At 39.0% G+C, this 14,509-nt stretch overlaps 1 protein-coding gene and 1 long non-coding RNA gene across 2 annotated transcripts; one reads left to right on the forward strand and one right to left on the reverse strand.

Annotated features, from left to right (window-relative positions):
• Window positions 1–126: 126 nt before the first annotated feature.
• On the reverse strand, window positions 127–2,025 carry LOC134289849 (uncharacterized). Its single transcript, XR_009998708.1, has 3 exons — window positions 1,520–2,025; window positions 1,355–1,455; window positions 127–1,285 (listed from the first exon to the last, which is right to left on the reverse strand). It is a non-coding gene; the product is annotated as an uncharacterized LOC134289849 (long non-coding RNA).
• A 2,626-nt stretch (window positions 2,026–4,651) lies between these two features.
• On the forward strand, window positions 4,652–9,153 carry LOC115267995 (zinc finger protein 700). The gene is made up of 8 exons (XM_062858315.1): window positions 4,652–4,837; window positions 4,893–5,521; window positions 5,624–5,749; window positions 5,818–5,947; window positions 7,501–7,728; window positions 7,782–8,458; window positions 8,703–8,828; window positions 8,902–9,153. Exons 1-8 carry the CDS (start codon window positions 4,718–4,720, stop codon window positions 9,032–9,034), a joined length of 2,169 nt encoding a protein of 722 aa, XP_062714299.1. The 5' UTR covers window positions 4,652–4,717; the 3' UTR covers window positions 9,035–9,153.
• Window positions 9,154–14,509: the final 5,356 nt, after the last annotated feature.

The raw sequence follows: 14,509 nt of genomic DNA on the forward strand, positions 1-14,509 counted from the left end.
GCCAAAATCATGATTTAATCTACACCAGGATCTACACAGTAGACAACACAAAGAAAGACGAGTGAATGCAAAGAGCATAATGTATCTTTGATAAGGATAAACGTCTTGAAATCCCAGCTCAACATTGCATTTGGAACTCAGATGCTCAAAGTTAAGATCCTACTATAGTGTAATTTTTATTTTGTTCTTGCTCACTTGTAGTAAGCTTAAAATAAGATAATCCGATGCGCTGCTTTAGTTTATTTTGAGATTTGTATGCGTACAATCATGAGTAGTTGCAAAAGTTAACCATTGTGGTGGTCATCTTGGAATTTGTTGAGAACCACTGCACATTATCTCGACTTTCGCCACTCTGCTCACTCACCGATAGTATTTCAATATGTGAACGGTTGATGCACAAAAGCAGACATTAGATTTAGAAGTTCTGTAACCGTCATTGTGTATACGTGTCGCGCCTTTACAATGTAATCTTTTATGTTAATAAAGTTGCGTTTTAATGTTTTATATTTACACCTGGAGTTATCAATACACTACTATGTGTCTCGGCCACCCTGAACTTCAGGATGTAACAGTGGCGACGAGGATGGGATCAGCAAGTGGACGCGCATTGGTATACAGCGACATCTTAGAGTGGATAGTCAACCATGGTGGAACCAGGATCAAGCTCCGATAATCAAACAACAGTTCTTGTCAAAATGATCATCGACCACGCTACCAACAACGTCCACCATCATCGCTCTTCCTACGTTCGAAGACCGCTGTTATGGTTTACACCGCAACCATTTAGAGGGGGAGATGTTGAGAACCACTGCACATTATCTCGACTCTCGCCACTGCACGCTAACCCTCAGCTACCCAGATTGGTGTCAAAGTGACCCAGATTGAGCAAAACTGCAGTTACTCTAAAGTGGGTAAAGGTACCTTTACTCAAATCTGGGTAACCGATGTTAGTTGCCAAATCTGGGTAAAGGATACCCTGATTTTGACGTTCCTAATCAGGGTAACCATTACCCATTTTTATATAAATGGGTGAGCGGACAGTATACGAATGCCGCCCAACATTTTTGTTTTGTCGAACAAAACAATAACAAGATAAATAAAACACATAAGATTTATTTGTCTCAATTCTGCTATAAACAATAAAATAGTAATATCTATGAAGGAATTCTTTGCAAGAACGGCTCTTTTCATGATGAACTCGATGATGAAGATGCTCCAGATGCTCTCGCTTCATGTGTAATAGTAGGTGGATCTGCATGTAGGTTTTTCTTAAGCTGGCCACATCCTACAATTATATCAAAATATAATTAGCAATTACCTGAATTGATTGAATGATGAGCAAAGAAAAACATACTTGTGGCCATTGCAGAAGGGAAGCAACCAAGGAAGCATCAAGTGTTTGATCCGTCTGCATCGGGATACTTGGTCAACGTTGTTGCAGCCGTCAGTGAGTGCCTGAACAGATTTAGGATAATAAAACAATATGACATCAAGATCATGAACAATATGAAATACTTACCAGCCACCAGTTGGTAGATTTTGCCATCAAAAACTTCCAGAAGATCTCCGACATTTTTTTTGGATTTTATGCCGTGCCAATGTAAAAATTTTGCCAAGTCCCATTTACCCAAATGATTACCCAGATTTTGACAACGCCATACAACATGATAATTTGGGTTTCGAAATTTTCACAAAGACTCGTTTACCCAGAATCAGGGTAAAGCTTACTCTTTCCATGTGAGACCGGTTACCCGGATTCTGACAACTGCTAATAACATGAAAATCCGGGTAGAATCGACCCAACCGATGGGTAGTTTCAGATAAGCGTGTGCTCGCTCACCGATAGCATTTCAATATGTGAATGGTTGATGCACCGTCATTGTGTATACGTGTCGTGCATTTACAATGTAATCTTTTATGTTAATAAAGTTGCGTTTTAATGTTTTATGTTTACAGCTGGAGTTATCAATACCCTACCATGTGTCTCGGCCACCCTGAACTCCATAGAATGTATTATGTTTTCAGTTCAAAACCGAATTAGCGACATTTTTTCTTTGACTTCCGCTGCTTTTGCCTTGCGTTAAACACAATGTCGGAAGTGGGGCGCTGTATTGTACACCTGGTGCTCTATTCAGCGCCCCACTTCCGACATTGTGTTTAACGCAAGGCAAAAGCAGCGGAAGTCAAAGAAAAAATGTCGCTAATTCGGTTTTGAACTGGAAACATAATAACATAATTCTTATGAGCTTATTCTTAATCTTCTTATAGATTTGCAAGAGTTTTTAACAAGATATCGTTATTGTTCAAAAAACGCCGTACTTCGCGAGATATTTTGTTGTTAAATCATTTGTGATAAAATCACCTTATCATTCGTTATACGATTCACATATAGTGAATGATAAACACAAAGTATCAATATTTCACCAATACCCTACTGCACGCTAAGAAAATGTTACTCTAAAATGAGTAAGATTCACACAAAACTGAGCTAAACTGGAACAGCTCAAAAAATGAGTAAATTGCATTTCCATCGATAGCGCAGGCCCAAGTGTAAAAATCCAACCAATTTAAGCCGTATAATATTCTTCACATCAGCAAGAATATTATACGACTTAAACTGATGAGATTTTCGCACTTGGGCCAACTCTATCGCTGGAAAAAAAATTACTCATTTTTGAGTTGTCCCACTTTAGCTCCAAAATGAGTGAATTTTCTGACCGTGTGCTGTGTGTATTTGAAAAAGTACACCCTTGCAGCCGTACAAAGTAATATGGGGAGTGATTCTCAATCGATGTACACGGTCAGAAAATTCACTCATTTTCGAGCAAAAGTGGGACAACTCAAAATTGAGTAAATTTTTTTTCCAGCGATAGCGCTGGCCCAAGTGCGAAAATATCATCAGTTTAAGCCGTATAATATTCTTGATGATGCGAAGAATATTATACGGCTTAAACCAGTTGGATTTTTGCACTTGGGCCAGCGCAATCGCTGGAAATGCAATTTACTCATTTTTTGAGCTGTTCCAGTTTAGCTCAGTTTTGTGTGAATCTTACTCATTTTAGAGTAACATTTTCTTAGCGTGTATGGATGATGTTTGCATTCAGTGTTGTATTTTGCACATTTTATAGCTCGTCTCCTATTGAGCTAATGCTGTTTTGTTGATATTCTCTCGCTGTCCCTTTTCGCCCTCTCCCGCTCATGATATTGCGGCGCTCATATTAAATCCACATTGGGCGGCGGCGATATGCCCGCGAGGAGATTCCCGCGATACAAACGCAATGTCAAAATCGAACAGATACTGTCACCCACCCAGCAGCATCGCAGCAGCCTTCAGGCCGTTCATATCAAAACAAAAGCTAACACAATGGCAACTCAGGTGACCAGAAATCGTAATAATATTTATCGCGACATTGAATCACTTATATGCATACGCATCACCTCGTCGACTTTGTGTTTAATAATTGGGATGTTATAGCGCATTTAGTTCACCACTGGACTATCGCACTAGTTTTCACGAGTGCGAAAACGCTGATAAAAGTGCGCGATTGCATCAAATCAACTCGGTGTCTTCAGAGCACTTGTTCACCATAGATTGAAGAAATAGTGCGCCGAAGACATCAACCTGATTTGATGCAATCGCGCACTTTTATTTACATTTTCGCACTTATGAAGTCGCAGTTCGCAGTCCAGTGGTGAACTAAATGCGGTATATTTAGTGATGCTGCAGGGGGATACGGCTTCATCTTTTTCATTTCCACATTGCGTCTCTATCGCGTGCATCTCCTCGCGGCCATATCGCCGCAGCCTCATGTGGATTTGATATAAGCGCCGCATGTAGAATTTCTGACCATCAGGTCGCTCATAGTGGTGCGGTCACATTTTTGCAACTTGATGGAAAAGAAGAAGACTAACGCGTTTTGCGGATTTATCTTGCAAGGCACAATATCGTGTCAGTCAGGGGATTCGCTAGGGGATTCGTATCCTCAACAGGTTGTTGTTAGTAAAAAAAGGCCTTTTCATGCTATATGCCATTGCAACTGCCAAAAGCGCAAACACTACACGGAACTACAAATCAACCCAAATTTAAGTTGTTTTGACGCAATCCCGGTCTTCCGTGGAATAACTCAAATTTGCGTCAAACAGCGAAAGTGGTGAGTGAGTAGTTCTCGTTTGAGAGCGGCAAAAAAAATTAACCCACTGGTAAGTTATTTTCACCCAACGGAGGCCTCAAATGACGCAAATTTGGGTTAACTCAAGAAAACCCAAATTTGGCTTCTTCCACGGAAGAGCAGCGGATGCGTCGGTGCTTCTCTCTTTGTTTTCGACAACATTGCGGTGGGGCGAGGGAGAAAACAACCCAACTTTGAGTAAAAACTAAAAGCAGTTTAGCCAAATTTGAGTTTTTAAAACTTATTCTTTGGGTTTTAATATTTTTCCGTGTAGTCTGTCATTTTCATAGACTCAAAGACTCTGAAAATCAGCTGGTTTTAAACGTTTCGTGAATAGGCCTACATTCAGATAGAAAACGGCAGAAAAAGGAAGCACATACTCCCTCAAGCTTCATTTGGAGCTGTGTTTACAAACATAGTGGTACCATAAATCTGTACAATAATCTTATTATTTTCCAGAAGTGAATTTTCAAAGTTGTCACAATATATTTTTTAATTATTTATAAATTATTTAATTATTATCTGTTCACAGAGTAATTTGAACAGCGATGGCAAAGTCCCAACCTATATGCCGACTGTGTTTGGTAGAGGTAGATCCAGAGCAACTGTCTTTGATAAACACCAATCAACATCTTATCGAATCCATTCTTTGTATTACAAGCTTAGAGGTAAGTACAAAATGTAAAAAAAAAACTTATTTTAAGTAAAGTGTCCTCCTTTCAGGTTGCTTCTAATCCCAACAGTCTCGAATACCTCTGCCGCAAGTGCCAATCGGAACTGGAACAGTGCGTTCAGTTCCGCACGATTTGTATCCACAATAATGATATCTTCAAAGAAATTGTCTTCGAACCAACCATGGACAAAAGTCTATCACCGGATGGGTTATTATCGGTAGCAATCAAGGTGGAAAATTTTAAAGTAGAAATAGACGACGATGAAGATCGAGTAGTTGACTCGCTCGCAGAGGTTGAGAATGGTGAAGTTGAAGAAGAAATCCAGAAAATGTCCAAAAAGCCAAAGGAGCCCGTCAAACGGAAGAAACGAGAATGTAAGACCGATAAGGATGTTCCCAAGAGCAAGGACAAATACCGCAAGGTTCAGTGTCAGCATTGTGGAGCAATGGTTGCGCTGCACCATCTCAAGGGTCATCTTGAGACGCACAATCCGAATAGACGAAAACTGACGTGTCCACACTGTCCCAAGGAGTTCATGTGTACGAAGTCGCGTAAGATGCACATCAATGCCATCCATACGAAGGAGATTGTGTACACCTGTGATCAGTGCGGAAACGTCTACCCCTGGCCACACTCGCTCAAAGATCACATTCTGGCGGCACATACTGATGAAAAAAGGTAATCTATTGTTATGTTCTCACTAAATTGATCACTGGTTCGGTACGATTACCCTTCGGTTCTAGTCGAGAACATCCTTTCACAGTACCACTTCACTTTCAGGTTCGAATGCAAACAATGTGGCGAGCGGTTTTCTCGATCGGCATTGAGGAATCATCACGAGAAGAAGGTTCACTCAACGGCTCGGCCCTATGCTTGCGAGTACTGCGAAAGGACATATAAGTTCAAGTATGTTTCTGATGGCATCGAAACATATAAGTTGCAAACTCTAGCTTAGCTCTTATTCTCTTTTGTAGGAGTGATTTAACCGTTCACACCCGGATTCATACCGGCGAGAAACCGTTCAAGTGCGATATCTGTGGAAAATGTTTCAACAAAAGCTACAATGTGGTGATTCACAAAAAGTCCCACCGAAATGATCCGACATAAATGTGGTAGAATGAATCTGGCACGACAGCGACAAGGAAGAGCAATAGACAAACTAAATATAATCGAACCCGTTTGTGATTACGTAAAGACTGAATGCCGAAAATCCCCGTTATTCATAAATCCAATCGACGCTGAAAGCTGTCTCCGGAGGTTAAGATTCATTCAGAATCTTGAGAGAAAGTCGAGAGAGAAATAGGTGCAACCTAATGCAAAACCTTCTATCGGCCAAGTTTTTCTTCTAGATTACCGAACTATTTCGAAGAATATCGTGAAAACATGGCAGTATCCGTTGGACTCGGTCGAGATCACCTTCCCTCATCTAAGGGTCACGGTTGTAATTCCACTTTATTCGTTGTTGAGAGGGGACGTGTCGCAATTTTTCGTGTGTCGTGTCGCTGATCTTGTGAGTCAGATTTTTTTAAACATTGTAAATCGACGCGTAACGTCAACAGATTCCAGGAAATGCAAAGAGGAGAACTGTCCAAATTAGAACAGTCGATTTTCTGCCATTCCTATAGCTCCAATCAAGCATGGGCCAAGTAAAATGGATTATGATTCGCTACTTTGGTTTACTCGAGACACTTTCATTCTCAGAAACCTCACCCAACATCGATACAGAAGCCTCGAATAACAAATTATTAGTTACAAATATTTTTTTTTATTCTTAATCACTTAACCTGAATTACAGCTCTGTCCACTGGGGCACTACGTGAGCAAGTTCAATTGACAGCTGCACTTACATTTTTGTACAGCGCCTAGATTCTATTCTACTTTATCGAACTGGTTGCCTTTCTGCTGCTTTCACTTTTTCTACTTTATACCTAGTAGAATTATGAGTACAAGGATGATGATGGATGGCCGATGTTCCTTTCCAGTCCGATTGGGGGTCCATTATGAGTAGCAGTTCGCCGATGTCCAGGTATCCGGGTCCGTTTGAGCCACAGGGCTCAGAGAAGGGTCAGTGTCAGTTGCTCTCGGGGGAAAAGCAACTGACGAAAAATTGCAAGTGCCGGGGCTGGGAATCAAACCCATGACCATCCGCATATGAAGTGAACGTGTGACCAACTACGCCACGGGCCCCGGCTCATTTACAAATATTGAATTTGAGGATTTCGATCAGCCGATGACATAGGCGGCTTTCCTCCAATCTCATTAGTTGGGTCATCCAATTTTAGGATGATAGGATTCAGTTGTAGAATCTTTTGATCAATCTCGAACATCAATCGTTACTCTGTTGATTTCGAAATGCAATTTTCGATAAGTGTAGATTTTATAGCTCCAAACCCTGTTGACCTAATGGATTCATGCATATATTACGTCACGTTTTGGAGATCTCGATTCTTTATTAATGCGGGTCGATATTTCCTCTTAACTCAGTTATTGCGGAAATTAATTGTGTGCCAAATCCACAATATTTTCTCTAGATCGTCGGGAGATCCTCGCATAATCACAGTTAGTTCCGACAACTAAACGCAAAAGAGTCGAATCAAACAAAGTTTAATTCCTTTTTATGGCATCTGTATGAAAACTGTTTATCGTGTACCCGACAGCCGGTGCCCGTAAAGAATTGTTTCGAAAAGCTGAAGTACGAAATTAGTGTAAAACTTTTAATTTATATTTTATATTTTAAGGACCAAATTACAGAACAGTCGCTGACAATGGAAATCCACAAATGTGTGTGCCGACTATGTTTGATTGAGATAGATCCCGAAAAGGTGTTTTTGTTGAACATCAATCAACATCTCATCAAATCTGTTCTTCTCATTATAGGCATTGAGGTTGGTATAGAAAACGTACAAAAATCAAGTGATACCAATATCTCCACTTTTAGGTTGCTCAAAATGCTAGTTACTATGAATACCTTTGCATTCAGTGCAGATCCGAACTGGAACAGTGCGTTCAGTTCCGCACAACTTGCATTCAGAATGATGCGATTTTTCGAAAAATGTTCTTTGAAACAAACACTGATGAAAAGCTTTCACCAGATCCGGTTCACTTGGAAGGTATCGAAATGGAATTCCTAAAAGTGGAGATGGACGACGATGCATATGAAGGGCAATCAAATTCAGATCCCCAGGATGATCAAGCAGTCACGGACTTACCGGCAGATGCTGAGAATAACGATACCCACGAAAAATCCGACCAAGAGGTTGAAAAAGCGAAAAAGCCCCCGAAGAAAAAAAGGAAGACGCGCAAACGTAAAGCGGACGGGGATGTTCCAAAAATCAAGGCTCCCAGGTGTTCCCCAAAGGTGCAGTGTCAGCAGTGCGGCGCTATGGTAGCACTTTCCCATCTCAAGGGCCATCTGGAGACCCACAACCCCAATCGGCCTAGAATGACGTGTCCGCACTGTCCCAAAGAGTTCATAACTCGGAAGCTGTTCAAAGCGCACATCAATGCGATCCATACGCAGGAAATAAAGTATACATGCGACAAGTGCGGGAAGGTTTATCTCCGGTCGAACTCCCTCAGAGAGCACATTCTATCGACACACAGTGATGAGAAGAGGTAGTTATGATTTTGTATTTTTTTTTTATATAATTGGTAGTAGGGTAGTATGTAATTTGGACTGATATGCTCGATGCTTATTGTCTTGTTTCAAAAAGTAAATTGTTAGTTTGGATATCTTCTGCTCGTCCAAAATACATGACTTTTTCCAGTAACAAACATGAAACTGCCACTTTAAATCATTCGTCTTTAAGCCACTTAAAACAATTGTTACACATAAAACATGCCAACGTTTTGCTCTCAGGTACCAATGCAGATTTTGTGACGAAAAGTTTGTCCGGACAGTGATGAGGAATCATCACGAAAAGAGAGTACATTCCACGCTTCGGCCGTACGCATGCGAGTACTGTGAAAAGGCATTCAAATTCAGGTATGTTTGTTCATTGTGTTGCATCAACCACAGTCAGTGTATCATTAGCTCTGACTTGACAATCTCTTTGTAGGAGTGATCTGACCATTCACACCAGGATCCACACCGGCGAGAAACCATTCGAGTGTGATATCTGCGGCAAACGTTTCAACAAAAGCTACAATGTTGTGATACACAAAAAGTCTCATCGAAATGATCCGAGATAAGACAGGCCACGGCGGGAAATGGTATTACCTTGCATTATGAAAACCTTGAGTATTTCATGGAATCGTTGTTAAGTATTAGAGGAATAAATGTGATTTTCTGCTCTTGATAGAAGTGGAAAGATGCGTGTTTTTATTTCCCACGGAAAACGGATTGACATAATTTCAGCTACGACACCCTTCTCTTTAACCCGGGAGCGGTCGCGTCGTGTACTGAGTACACGCACCATAAAAAATGCACGCTTGTGGTACACAGCGTAAACGCGGCAGGCGTTGCTGCGGGTAATCAAAGATGCGACTGCTCGAGGGTTAACTCTACTAGTTTAACTTTTTTTTTTAAACTGTGCTGGTGGAAGTGGATGATAGGAATGATAATCTGATTACTTTCTGTAAAACGAACAGTATGCTATCTGTACACATAATCTTTGGTCATTGATTTGGTTTTAAAACGTCCAATAATATAAAACATTCGCTGCCAAATTCTCGTGTTTTTTTTTTCAAGTTCAATGATAACCCAGACTGACGCAGTGAATCAACATTCTTCAAATACCTATGGCAGGAATAGGGAAAATATTTTCTCTCAAACTCAAGCATAAAGCTGTAGAGACAAATGCCGCATAGCGGTAAAGTCTCAAAAAAAAAAAAACTCAAGTTTAATACAGTAAGATGACAAATATTGATAATTATTCTTATTTTTCTATACTTTCCCATAGACTGACGAGCAACAGTCGAATTGTTATACAAATATCAACTAGAAAAGTAACAAAATTGATAAAGAACTGTTTTCCATAAGCTGGAGGGAAGGAAATCAACACGACCGAAATAAAATCAATCTAGAGTGCGGTGCTATTTTGAGCTCAACAGTTGTCAAACCACCACAACTGGGCAAGACAAAGTTTGCCGGGACAGCTAGTATTAAATAGTTTTATACCTCAAACTACGTAGTATATCCACCATCTTGAACTTCTGGTAGCCATATTTGATTCCATAATCACCATTTTTGGACTTCGGAACAAGGATGGAAATCTAGTGATCATGATAGGATCCCAAATGTGTCGCGGTTGGAAGGCATCGCGCGATCATAGCAACAACGATAGAATTTTGTCGTCAAGCATTCATAACAACCCATGCTCCGCGAATAATGAATCGCTCGGCATGTGCGGCCGCGATGCGATCGTTATCATGAAGTCGAAATGATAAATTTCGATTTACGATCACTTTTTGTGCATTCTTATTGCTGAAGCTTCACGATCTGCATATGAATGTAATATTCCAGATCATGAATTTTGGTTCCGTGGTGGAAAAGTGGCCATAATCGTGATGAATAAAGTTTATCGCGACTTGTAACATGATCCGATAACGATGGATCCCGCGATAAAGCGTGCATCAGATGTTTGATTGCTCTGTGATACGAGCACAGCGTGAGGGTGTCGCATCATGCTACCGCTAGAGCAACGGCTATCTTTGATTGTTCGTATGGTGTATCATTTATCGTTAGAAGTGATTTTCTTCCATCCTTGCTTCGGAATACTTCCCCATATTGAGCATCTGATTAATAACGATCAATATTGTTTAGCTACGATTTTTTTGTTTATATTAACATGTATTTTAACTTAAGAACAAACGTTTTGAAATCCCGCTTCAAGAGTGCATGAGAACTTATAACGCACAAATCTTAAGGCTTTTTACGGCATCATCAGCATCGGCAGCCATGTTGGATATGTGGCTCGAGATTTCAAAGTGATAATTCTCGGTCACTAAAGCGAGTAGTCGTATGAAAAAGTATCATCCTATTTGCTCACTCGTAGTGATTGCGATGATACTTTTTCTGCTGCGTGGCTGCAAGATTGACAGTTTTTTATCACTTCAAAAACGCGAGGCAAACAATCATTGAAAAGCAAAAAGTCAATGATTCGTATGAGAGCTTGGTGATGCATCATGACACCTTAAGAAGTAAGCTTCAACAGTGCATTTTATTATTCCGTTCTTGCTCACTTGTAATAAGCTTAAAATAAGAAGATCAAATGCGGTGGTTTTGTTTACGAAGAGATTTGTGCCCTCGAAATCGTGAGTAGGTGCCAAAGTCGGCCATTGTGGCGGCCATCTTGGGATTCTAACAAGTCTGTCCTTAAATGCTAATTCTACACTATTTAGCTACGATGATGGAACTGCTTCTGGATGCAAAATTTTTCATACAACTGTGGAGCTTACTTGTAGGTATCTATCTACCCACAAATCAACACAACTGCACGATGAAGGAAACTTCATTCTTATGCACTCTACAGTTTCGAAACATGGCTATGATGTCAAATTGCGATGAGATGCAGTGACGTAGTTTCCCAAACAGAAAAGTGAAAAAATACTTCCAGTGTTACAACTTATATCTACACAGCAAAAAATAAATGCAACTTGCCCGATGTAACTCATTCCGATGTACTAAATAATCAATGTATGCACGATTCCTATGTACGATTACGTCATTTTGATGTAAAATCTTTTGTTCTTATGTGTACATCGTCCTGTATAATATTCATGCAACCGACGGATTTATCGGGTTGCAGCAGCTCAGATGTAATATTACACAACAGTTTTTTCTGTGCAGCTGGATCGAGACAAAAAAAACCTATTCCAGGGCTCGAACCTTCAACCTTCGTATCGACAGCCTTATGCTCAACCGTCTGCACCAATTTTAAACTGGTGCAAATGAGACAAAGTAGTGTAATGACGTTTTAATCATGGGTAACTTTGTTTTATTTCGTGCTGATAACTGTGTGTAATTTTTAATATCAACATGGCAAAATTTTGATAATTAGTAAATGAAAACGAATTCCTACACTAAAATGATGTATGGATGAAATGTACGTAACACATAGGATCAATAGCTAATAAAATTAGTCAGGGGTCATCAGTTAGCCTAGTTGTTAAGGCTAAGGATTGCCAATCCGGAGACGGCGGGTTCGATTCCCGTTCCAGTCGGGAAAATTTTCTCGACTCCCTCGGCATAGTGTATCATTGTACTTGCCTCACAATATACACATTCATGCAATGGCAGGCAAAGAAAGCCCTTCAATTAAGGTTCAACTCACAATTTATAAGTATTGGTGAAAGCGCCTACTGACTTTACAGAGAGTAAACAAACACTCCTGCACGCGGATGTGCAGATGAGGCAGGTTCGTTAGTGCATTTCATTTGTCTCTTTCCCATCTTCAACTAGTTTATCACCGCTGTGCATATGACGCAAGAAATATGCACGCATAGGCAATGGGAGAATAAAAGAAACAGCAAATCAAGGAAGCCACACCATGTATGTGCACTACATGGAAGTAAATACCGCACCGCACACTGTTGCGGATGGCATAAAAACGTGATCGAAATTGTTTTGATCATGAAAACATGATTTTTGATCTTTGGTGTCTTCGGCAAAGTTTTTCTATAAAATAAGCCCTAATTTATGGAAACATCAGTTTTGTGATCAATCCCCCTAAAAGTGAGAAACGATTTCTATCTTTTTTATTTTTAAACTAAAAAAATATGTTTGTTCAGAGAAGTTGTAGACAATTTTACTAGAAACAACTTTGCCGAACATACAAAATTTCTATCTTTTGATTTGTATGCACATTTGAGGCGTTTTTTATGAAGCACCCCTAAAAGTCAGTTTTTTGCTTATAACTTTTTCTATGCATTTTTTACAATTTCCAAATGTTCTAGCAAATGTTTTGCCTTATTAAAACGCGTAACTTTTGCGAAGAAAGTATTTATCTATCACTCATATTTATCATGTTATTGGAAATTTCACTTTAAAAAATGCTTATGTTTGACATACCCATTTGTTAACTTTCGCACGTTTTCGCAGGCCAGGATTTTCACATTTGAAAATATGGAACGAGTTTTATCTATTGCAAATATAGCCAGTTTTAGCCTGATTTCGCCTGTATATGAAAATTCACATACTAGAAATGACTATCATTATAAAATGTGTCATTGTAAAATGATTAACCTATCAAAAAATGTACTCAGTGCTTTTCTTACATGATTTTCCCACATGAACACACAAAAACGTTTTCACAGAATCACTTGGAACTGCATCAGATGACTTTCTCATAAAATTTAAGTTTTTTTTATCAGATAAACAGTGGTTCTCAAAGTAACACGATAAGTCTCTTCCACAAAATAACCGATATTGTTAAATGCTCTTGCTAATGCTCCTAAAATGTTTCGTGTTCATGGACTCTTTGTAGAAATGTTAATTTTCAGAAGTTTCAAATAACAGCTCTAATGATTCGACTAAAATTGGTTTGCAATTTGTTTACTTGAAAAATATAACTTATCTGTTATAATTAACACATATCATTGATTACTGTCATCACTAATTACATTGCTTCCAGTTACTATCTGGTCATATGTTTTGAGTAAAAGGTTTTTCGCATCCTACGTTTATGATGTTATTTTATCGCAAATAGTCCAATATTCCTTATTATGGGATCAGATGTTTCAAGCAGTCGATGTAAGAGATCTGTGTTAGTTTGGATTCTTGAAAACTTACGGGGATGATCCTCTCTGTAATTCCTGATGTCTTTGTTGTGTGACTACCGCGCTTCCTCGGACAGAAAAAACGTATATACAATAACTGGAAGCAATACATTTAATGATGACAGTAATCAATGATATGTGTGAATACTGACAGATAAGTTTTATTTTTCAAGTAAACAAATTAAAAATCAATTTTAATCGAAACATCAGTTGCTGTTATTTGAACCTTCTGAAAATTAACATTTTCGCAAAGTGTACATGAACACGAAACATTTATGAGCATTAGCAAGAGCATTTAACAACATCGTTTATTTTGTGGATGAGACTTATCGTACTACTTTAAGAGCCACTGTTTATCTGATAAAAAAAACTTAAATTTTATGGGAAAGTCATCTGATGCAGTTCCAAATGATTCAGTGAAAACGTTTTTGTGTGTTCATGTGGGAAAATCATGTAAGAAAAGCACTGAGTACATTTTTTTTATATGTTGATCATTTTACAATAACACATTTTATAATGACAGTCATTTCTAGTATGTGAGTTTTAATATACAGGCGGAATCAGGCTAAAACTGGCGATATTTGCAATAGATAAAACTCGCTCCATATTTTCGAAGTTGAAAATCCTGGCCTGCGAAAACGTGCGAAAGTTAACAAATGGGTATGTCAAACATAAGCATTTTTTAAAGTGAAATTTCCAATAACATGATAAATATGACAGACAGATATATACTTTCTTCGCAAAAGTTACGCGTTTTGATAAGGCAAAACATTTGCTAGAACATTTGGAAATTGTAAAAAATGCATAGAAAAAGTTATAAGCAAAAAACTGATTTTTAGGGGTGCTTCATAAAAAACGCCTCAAATGTGCATACAAATCAAGAGATAGAAATTTTGTATGTTCGGCAAAGTTGTTTCTAGTAAAATTGTCTACAACTTCTCTGAACAA

This window comes from Aedes albopictus, chromosome 3, assembly GCF_035046485.1.
Source record: "Aedes albopictus strain Foshan chromosome 3, AalbF5, whole genome shotgun sequence".
In the NCBI taxonomy this organism is placed as follows: domain Eukaryota; kingdom Metazoa; phylum Arthropoda; class Insecta; order Diptera; family Culicidae; genus Aedes; species Aedes albopictus.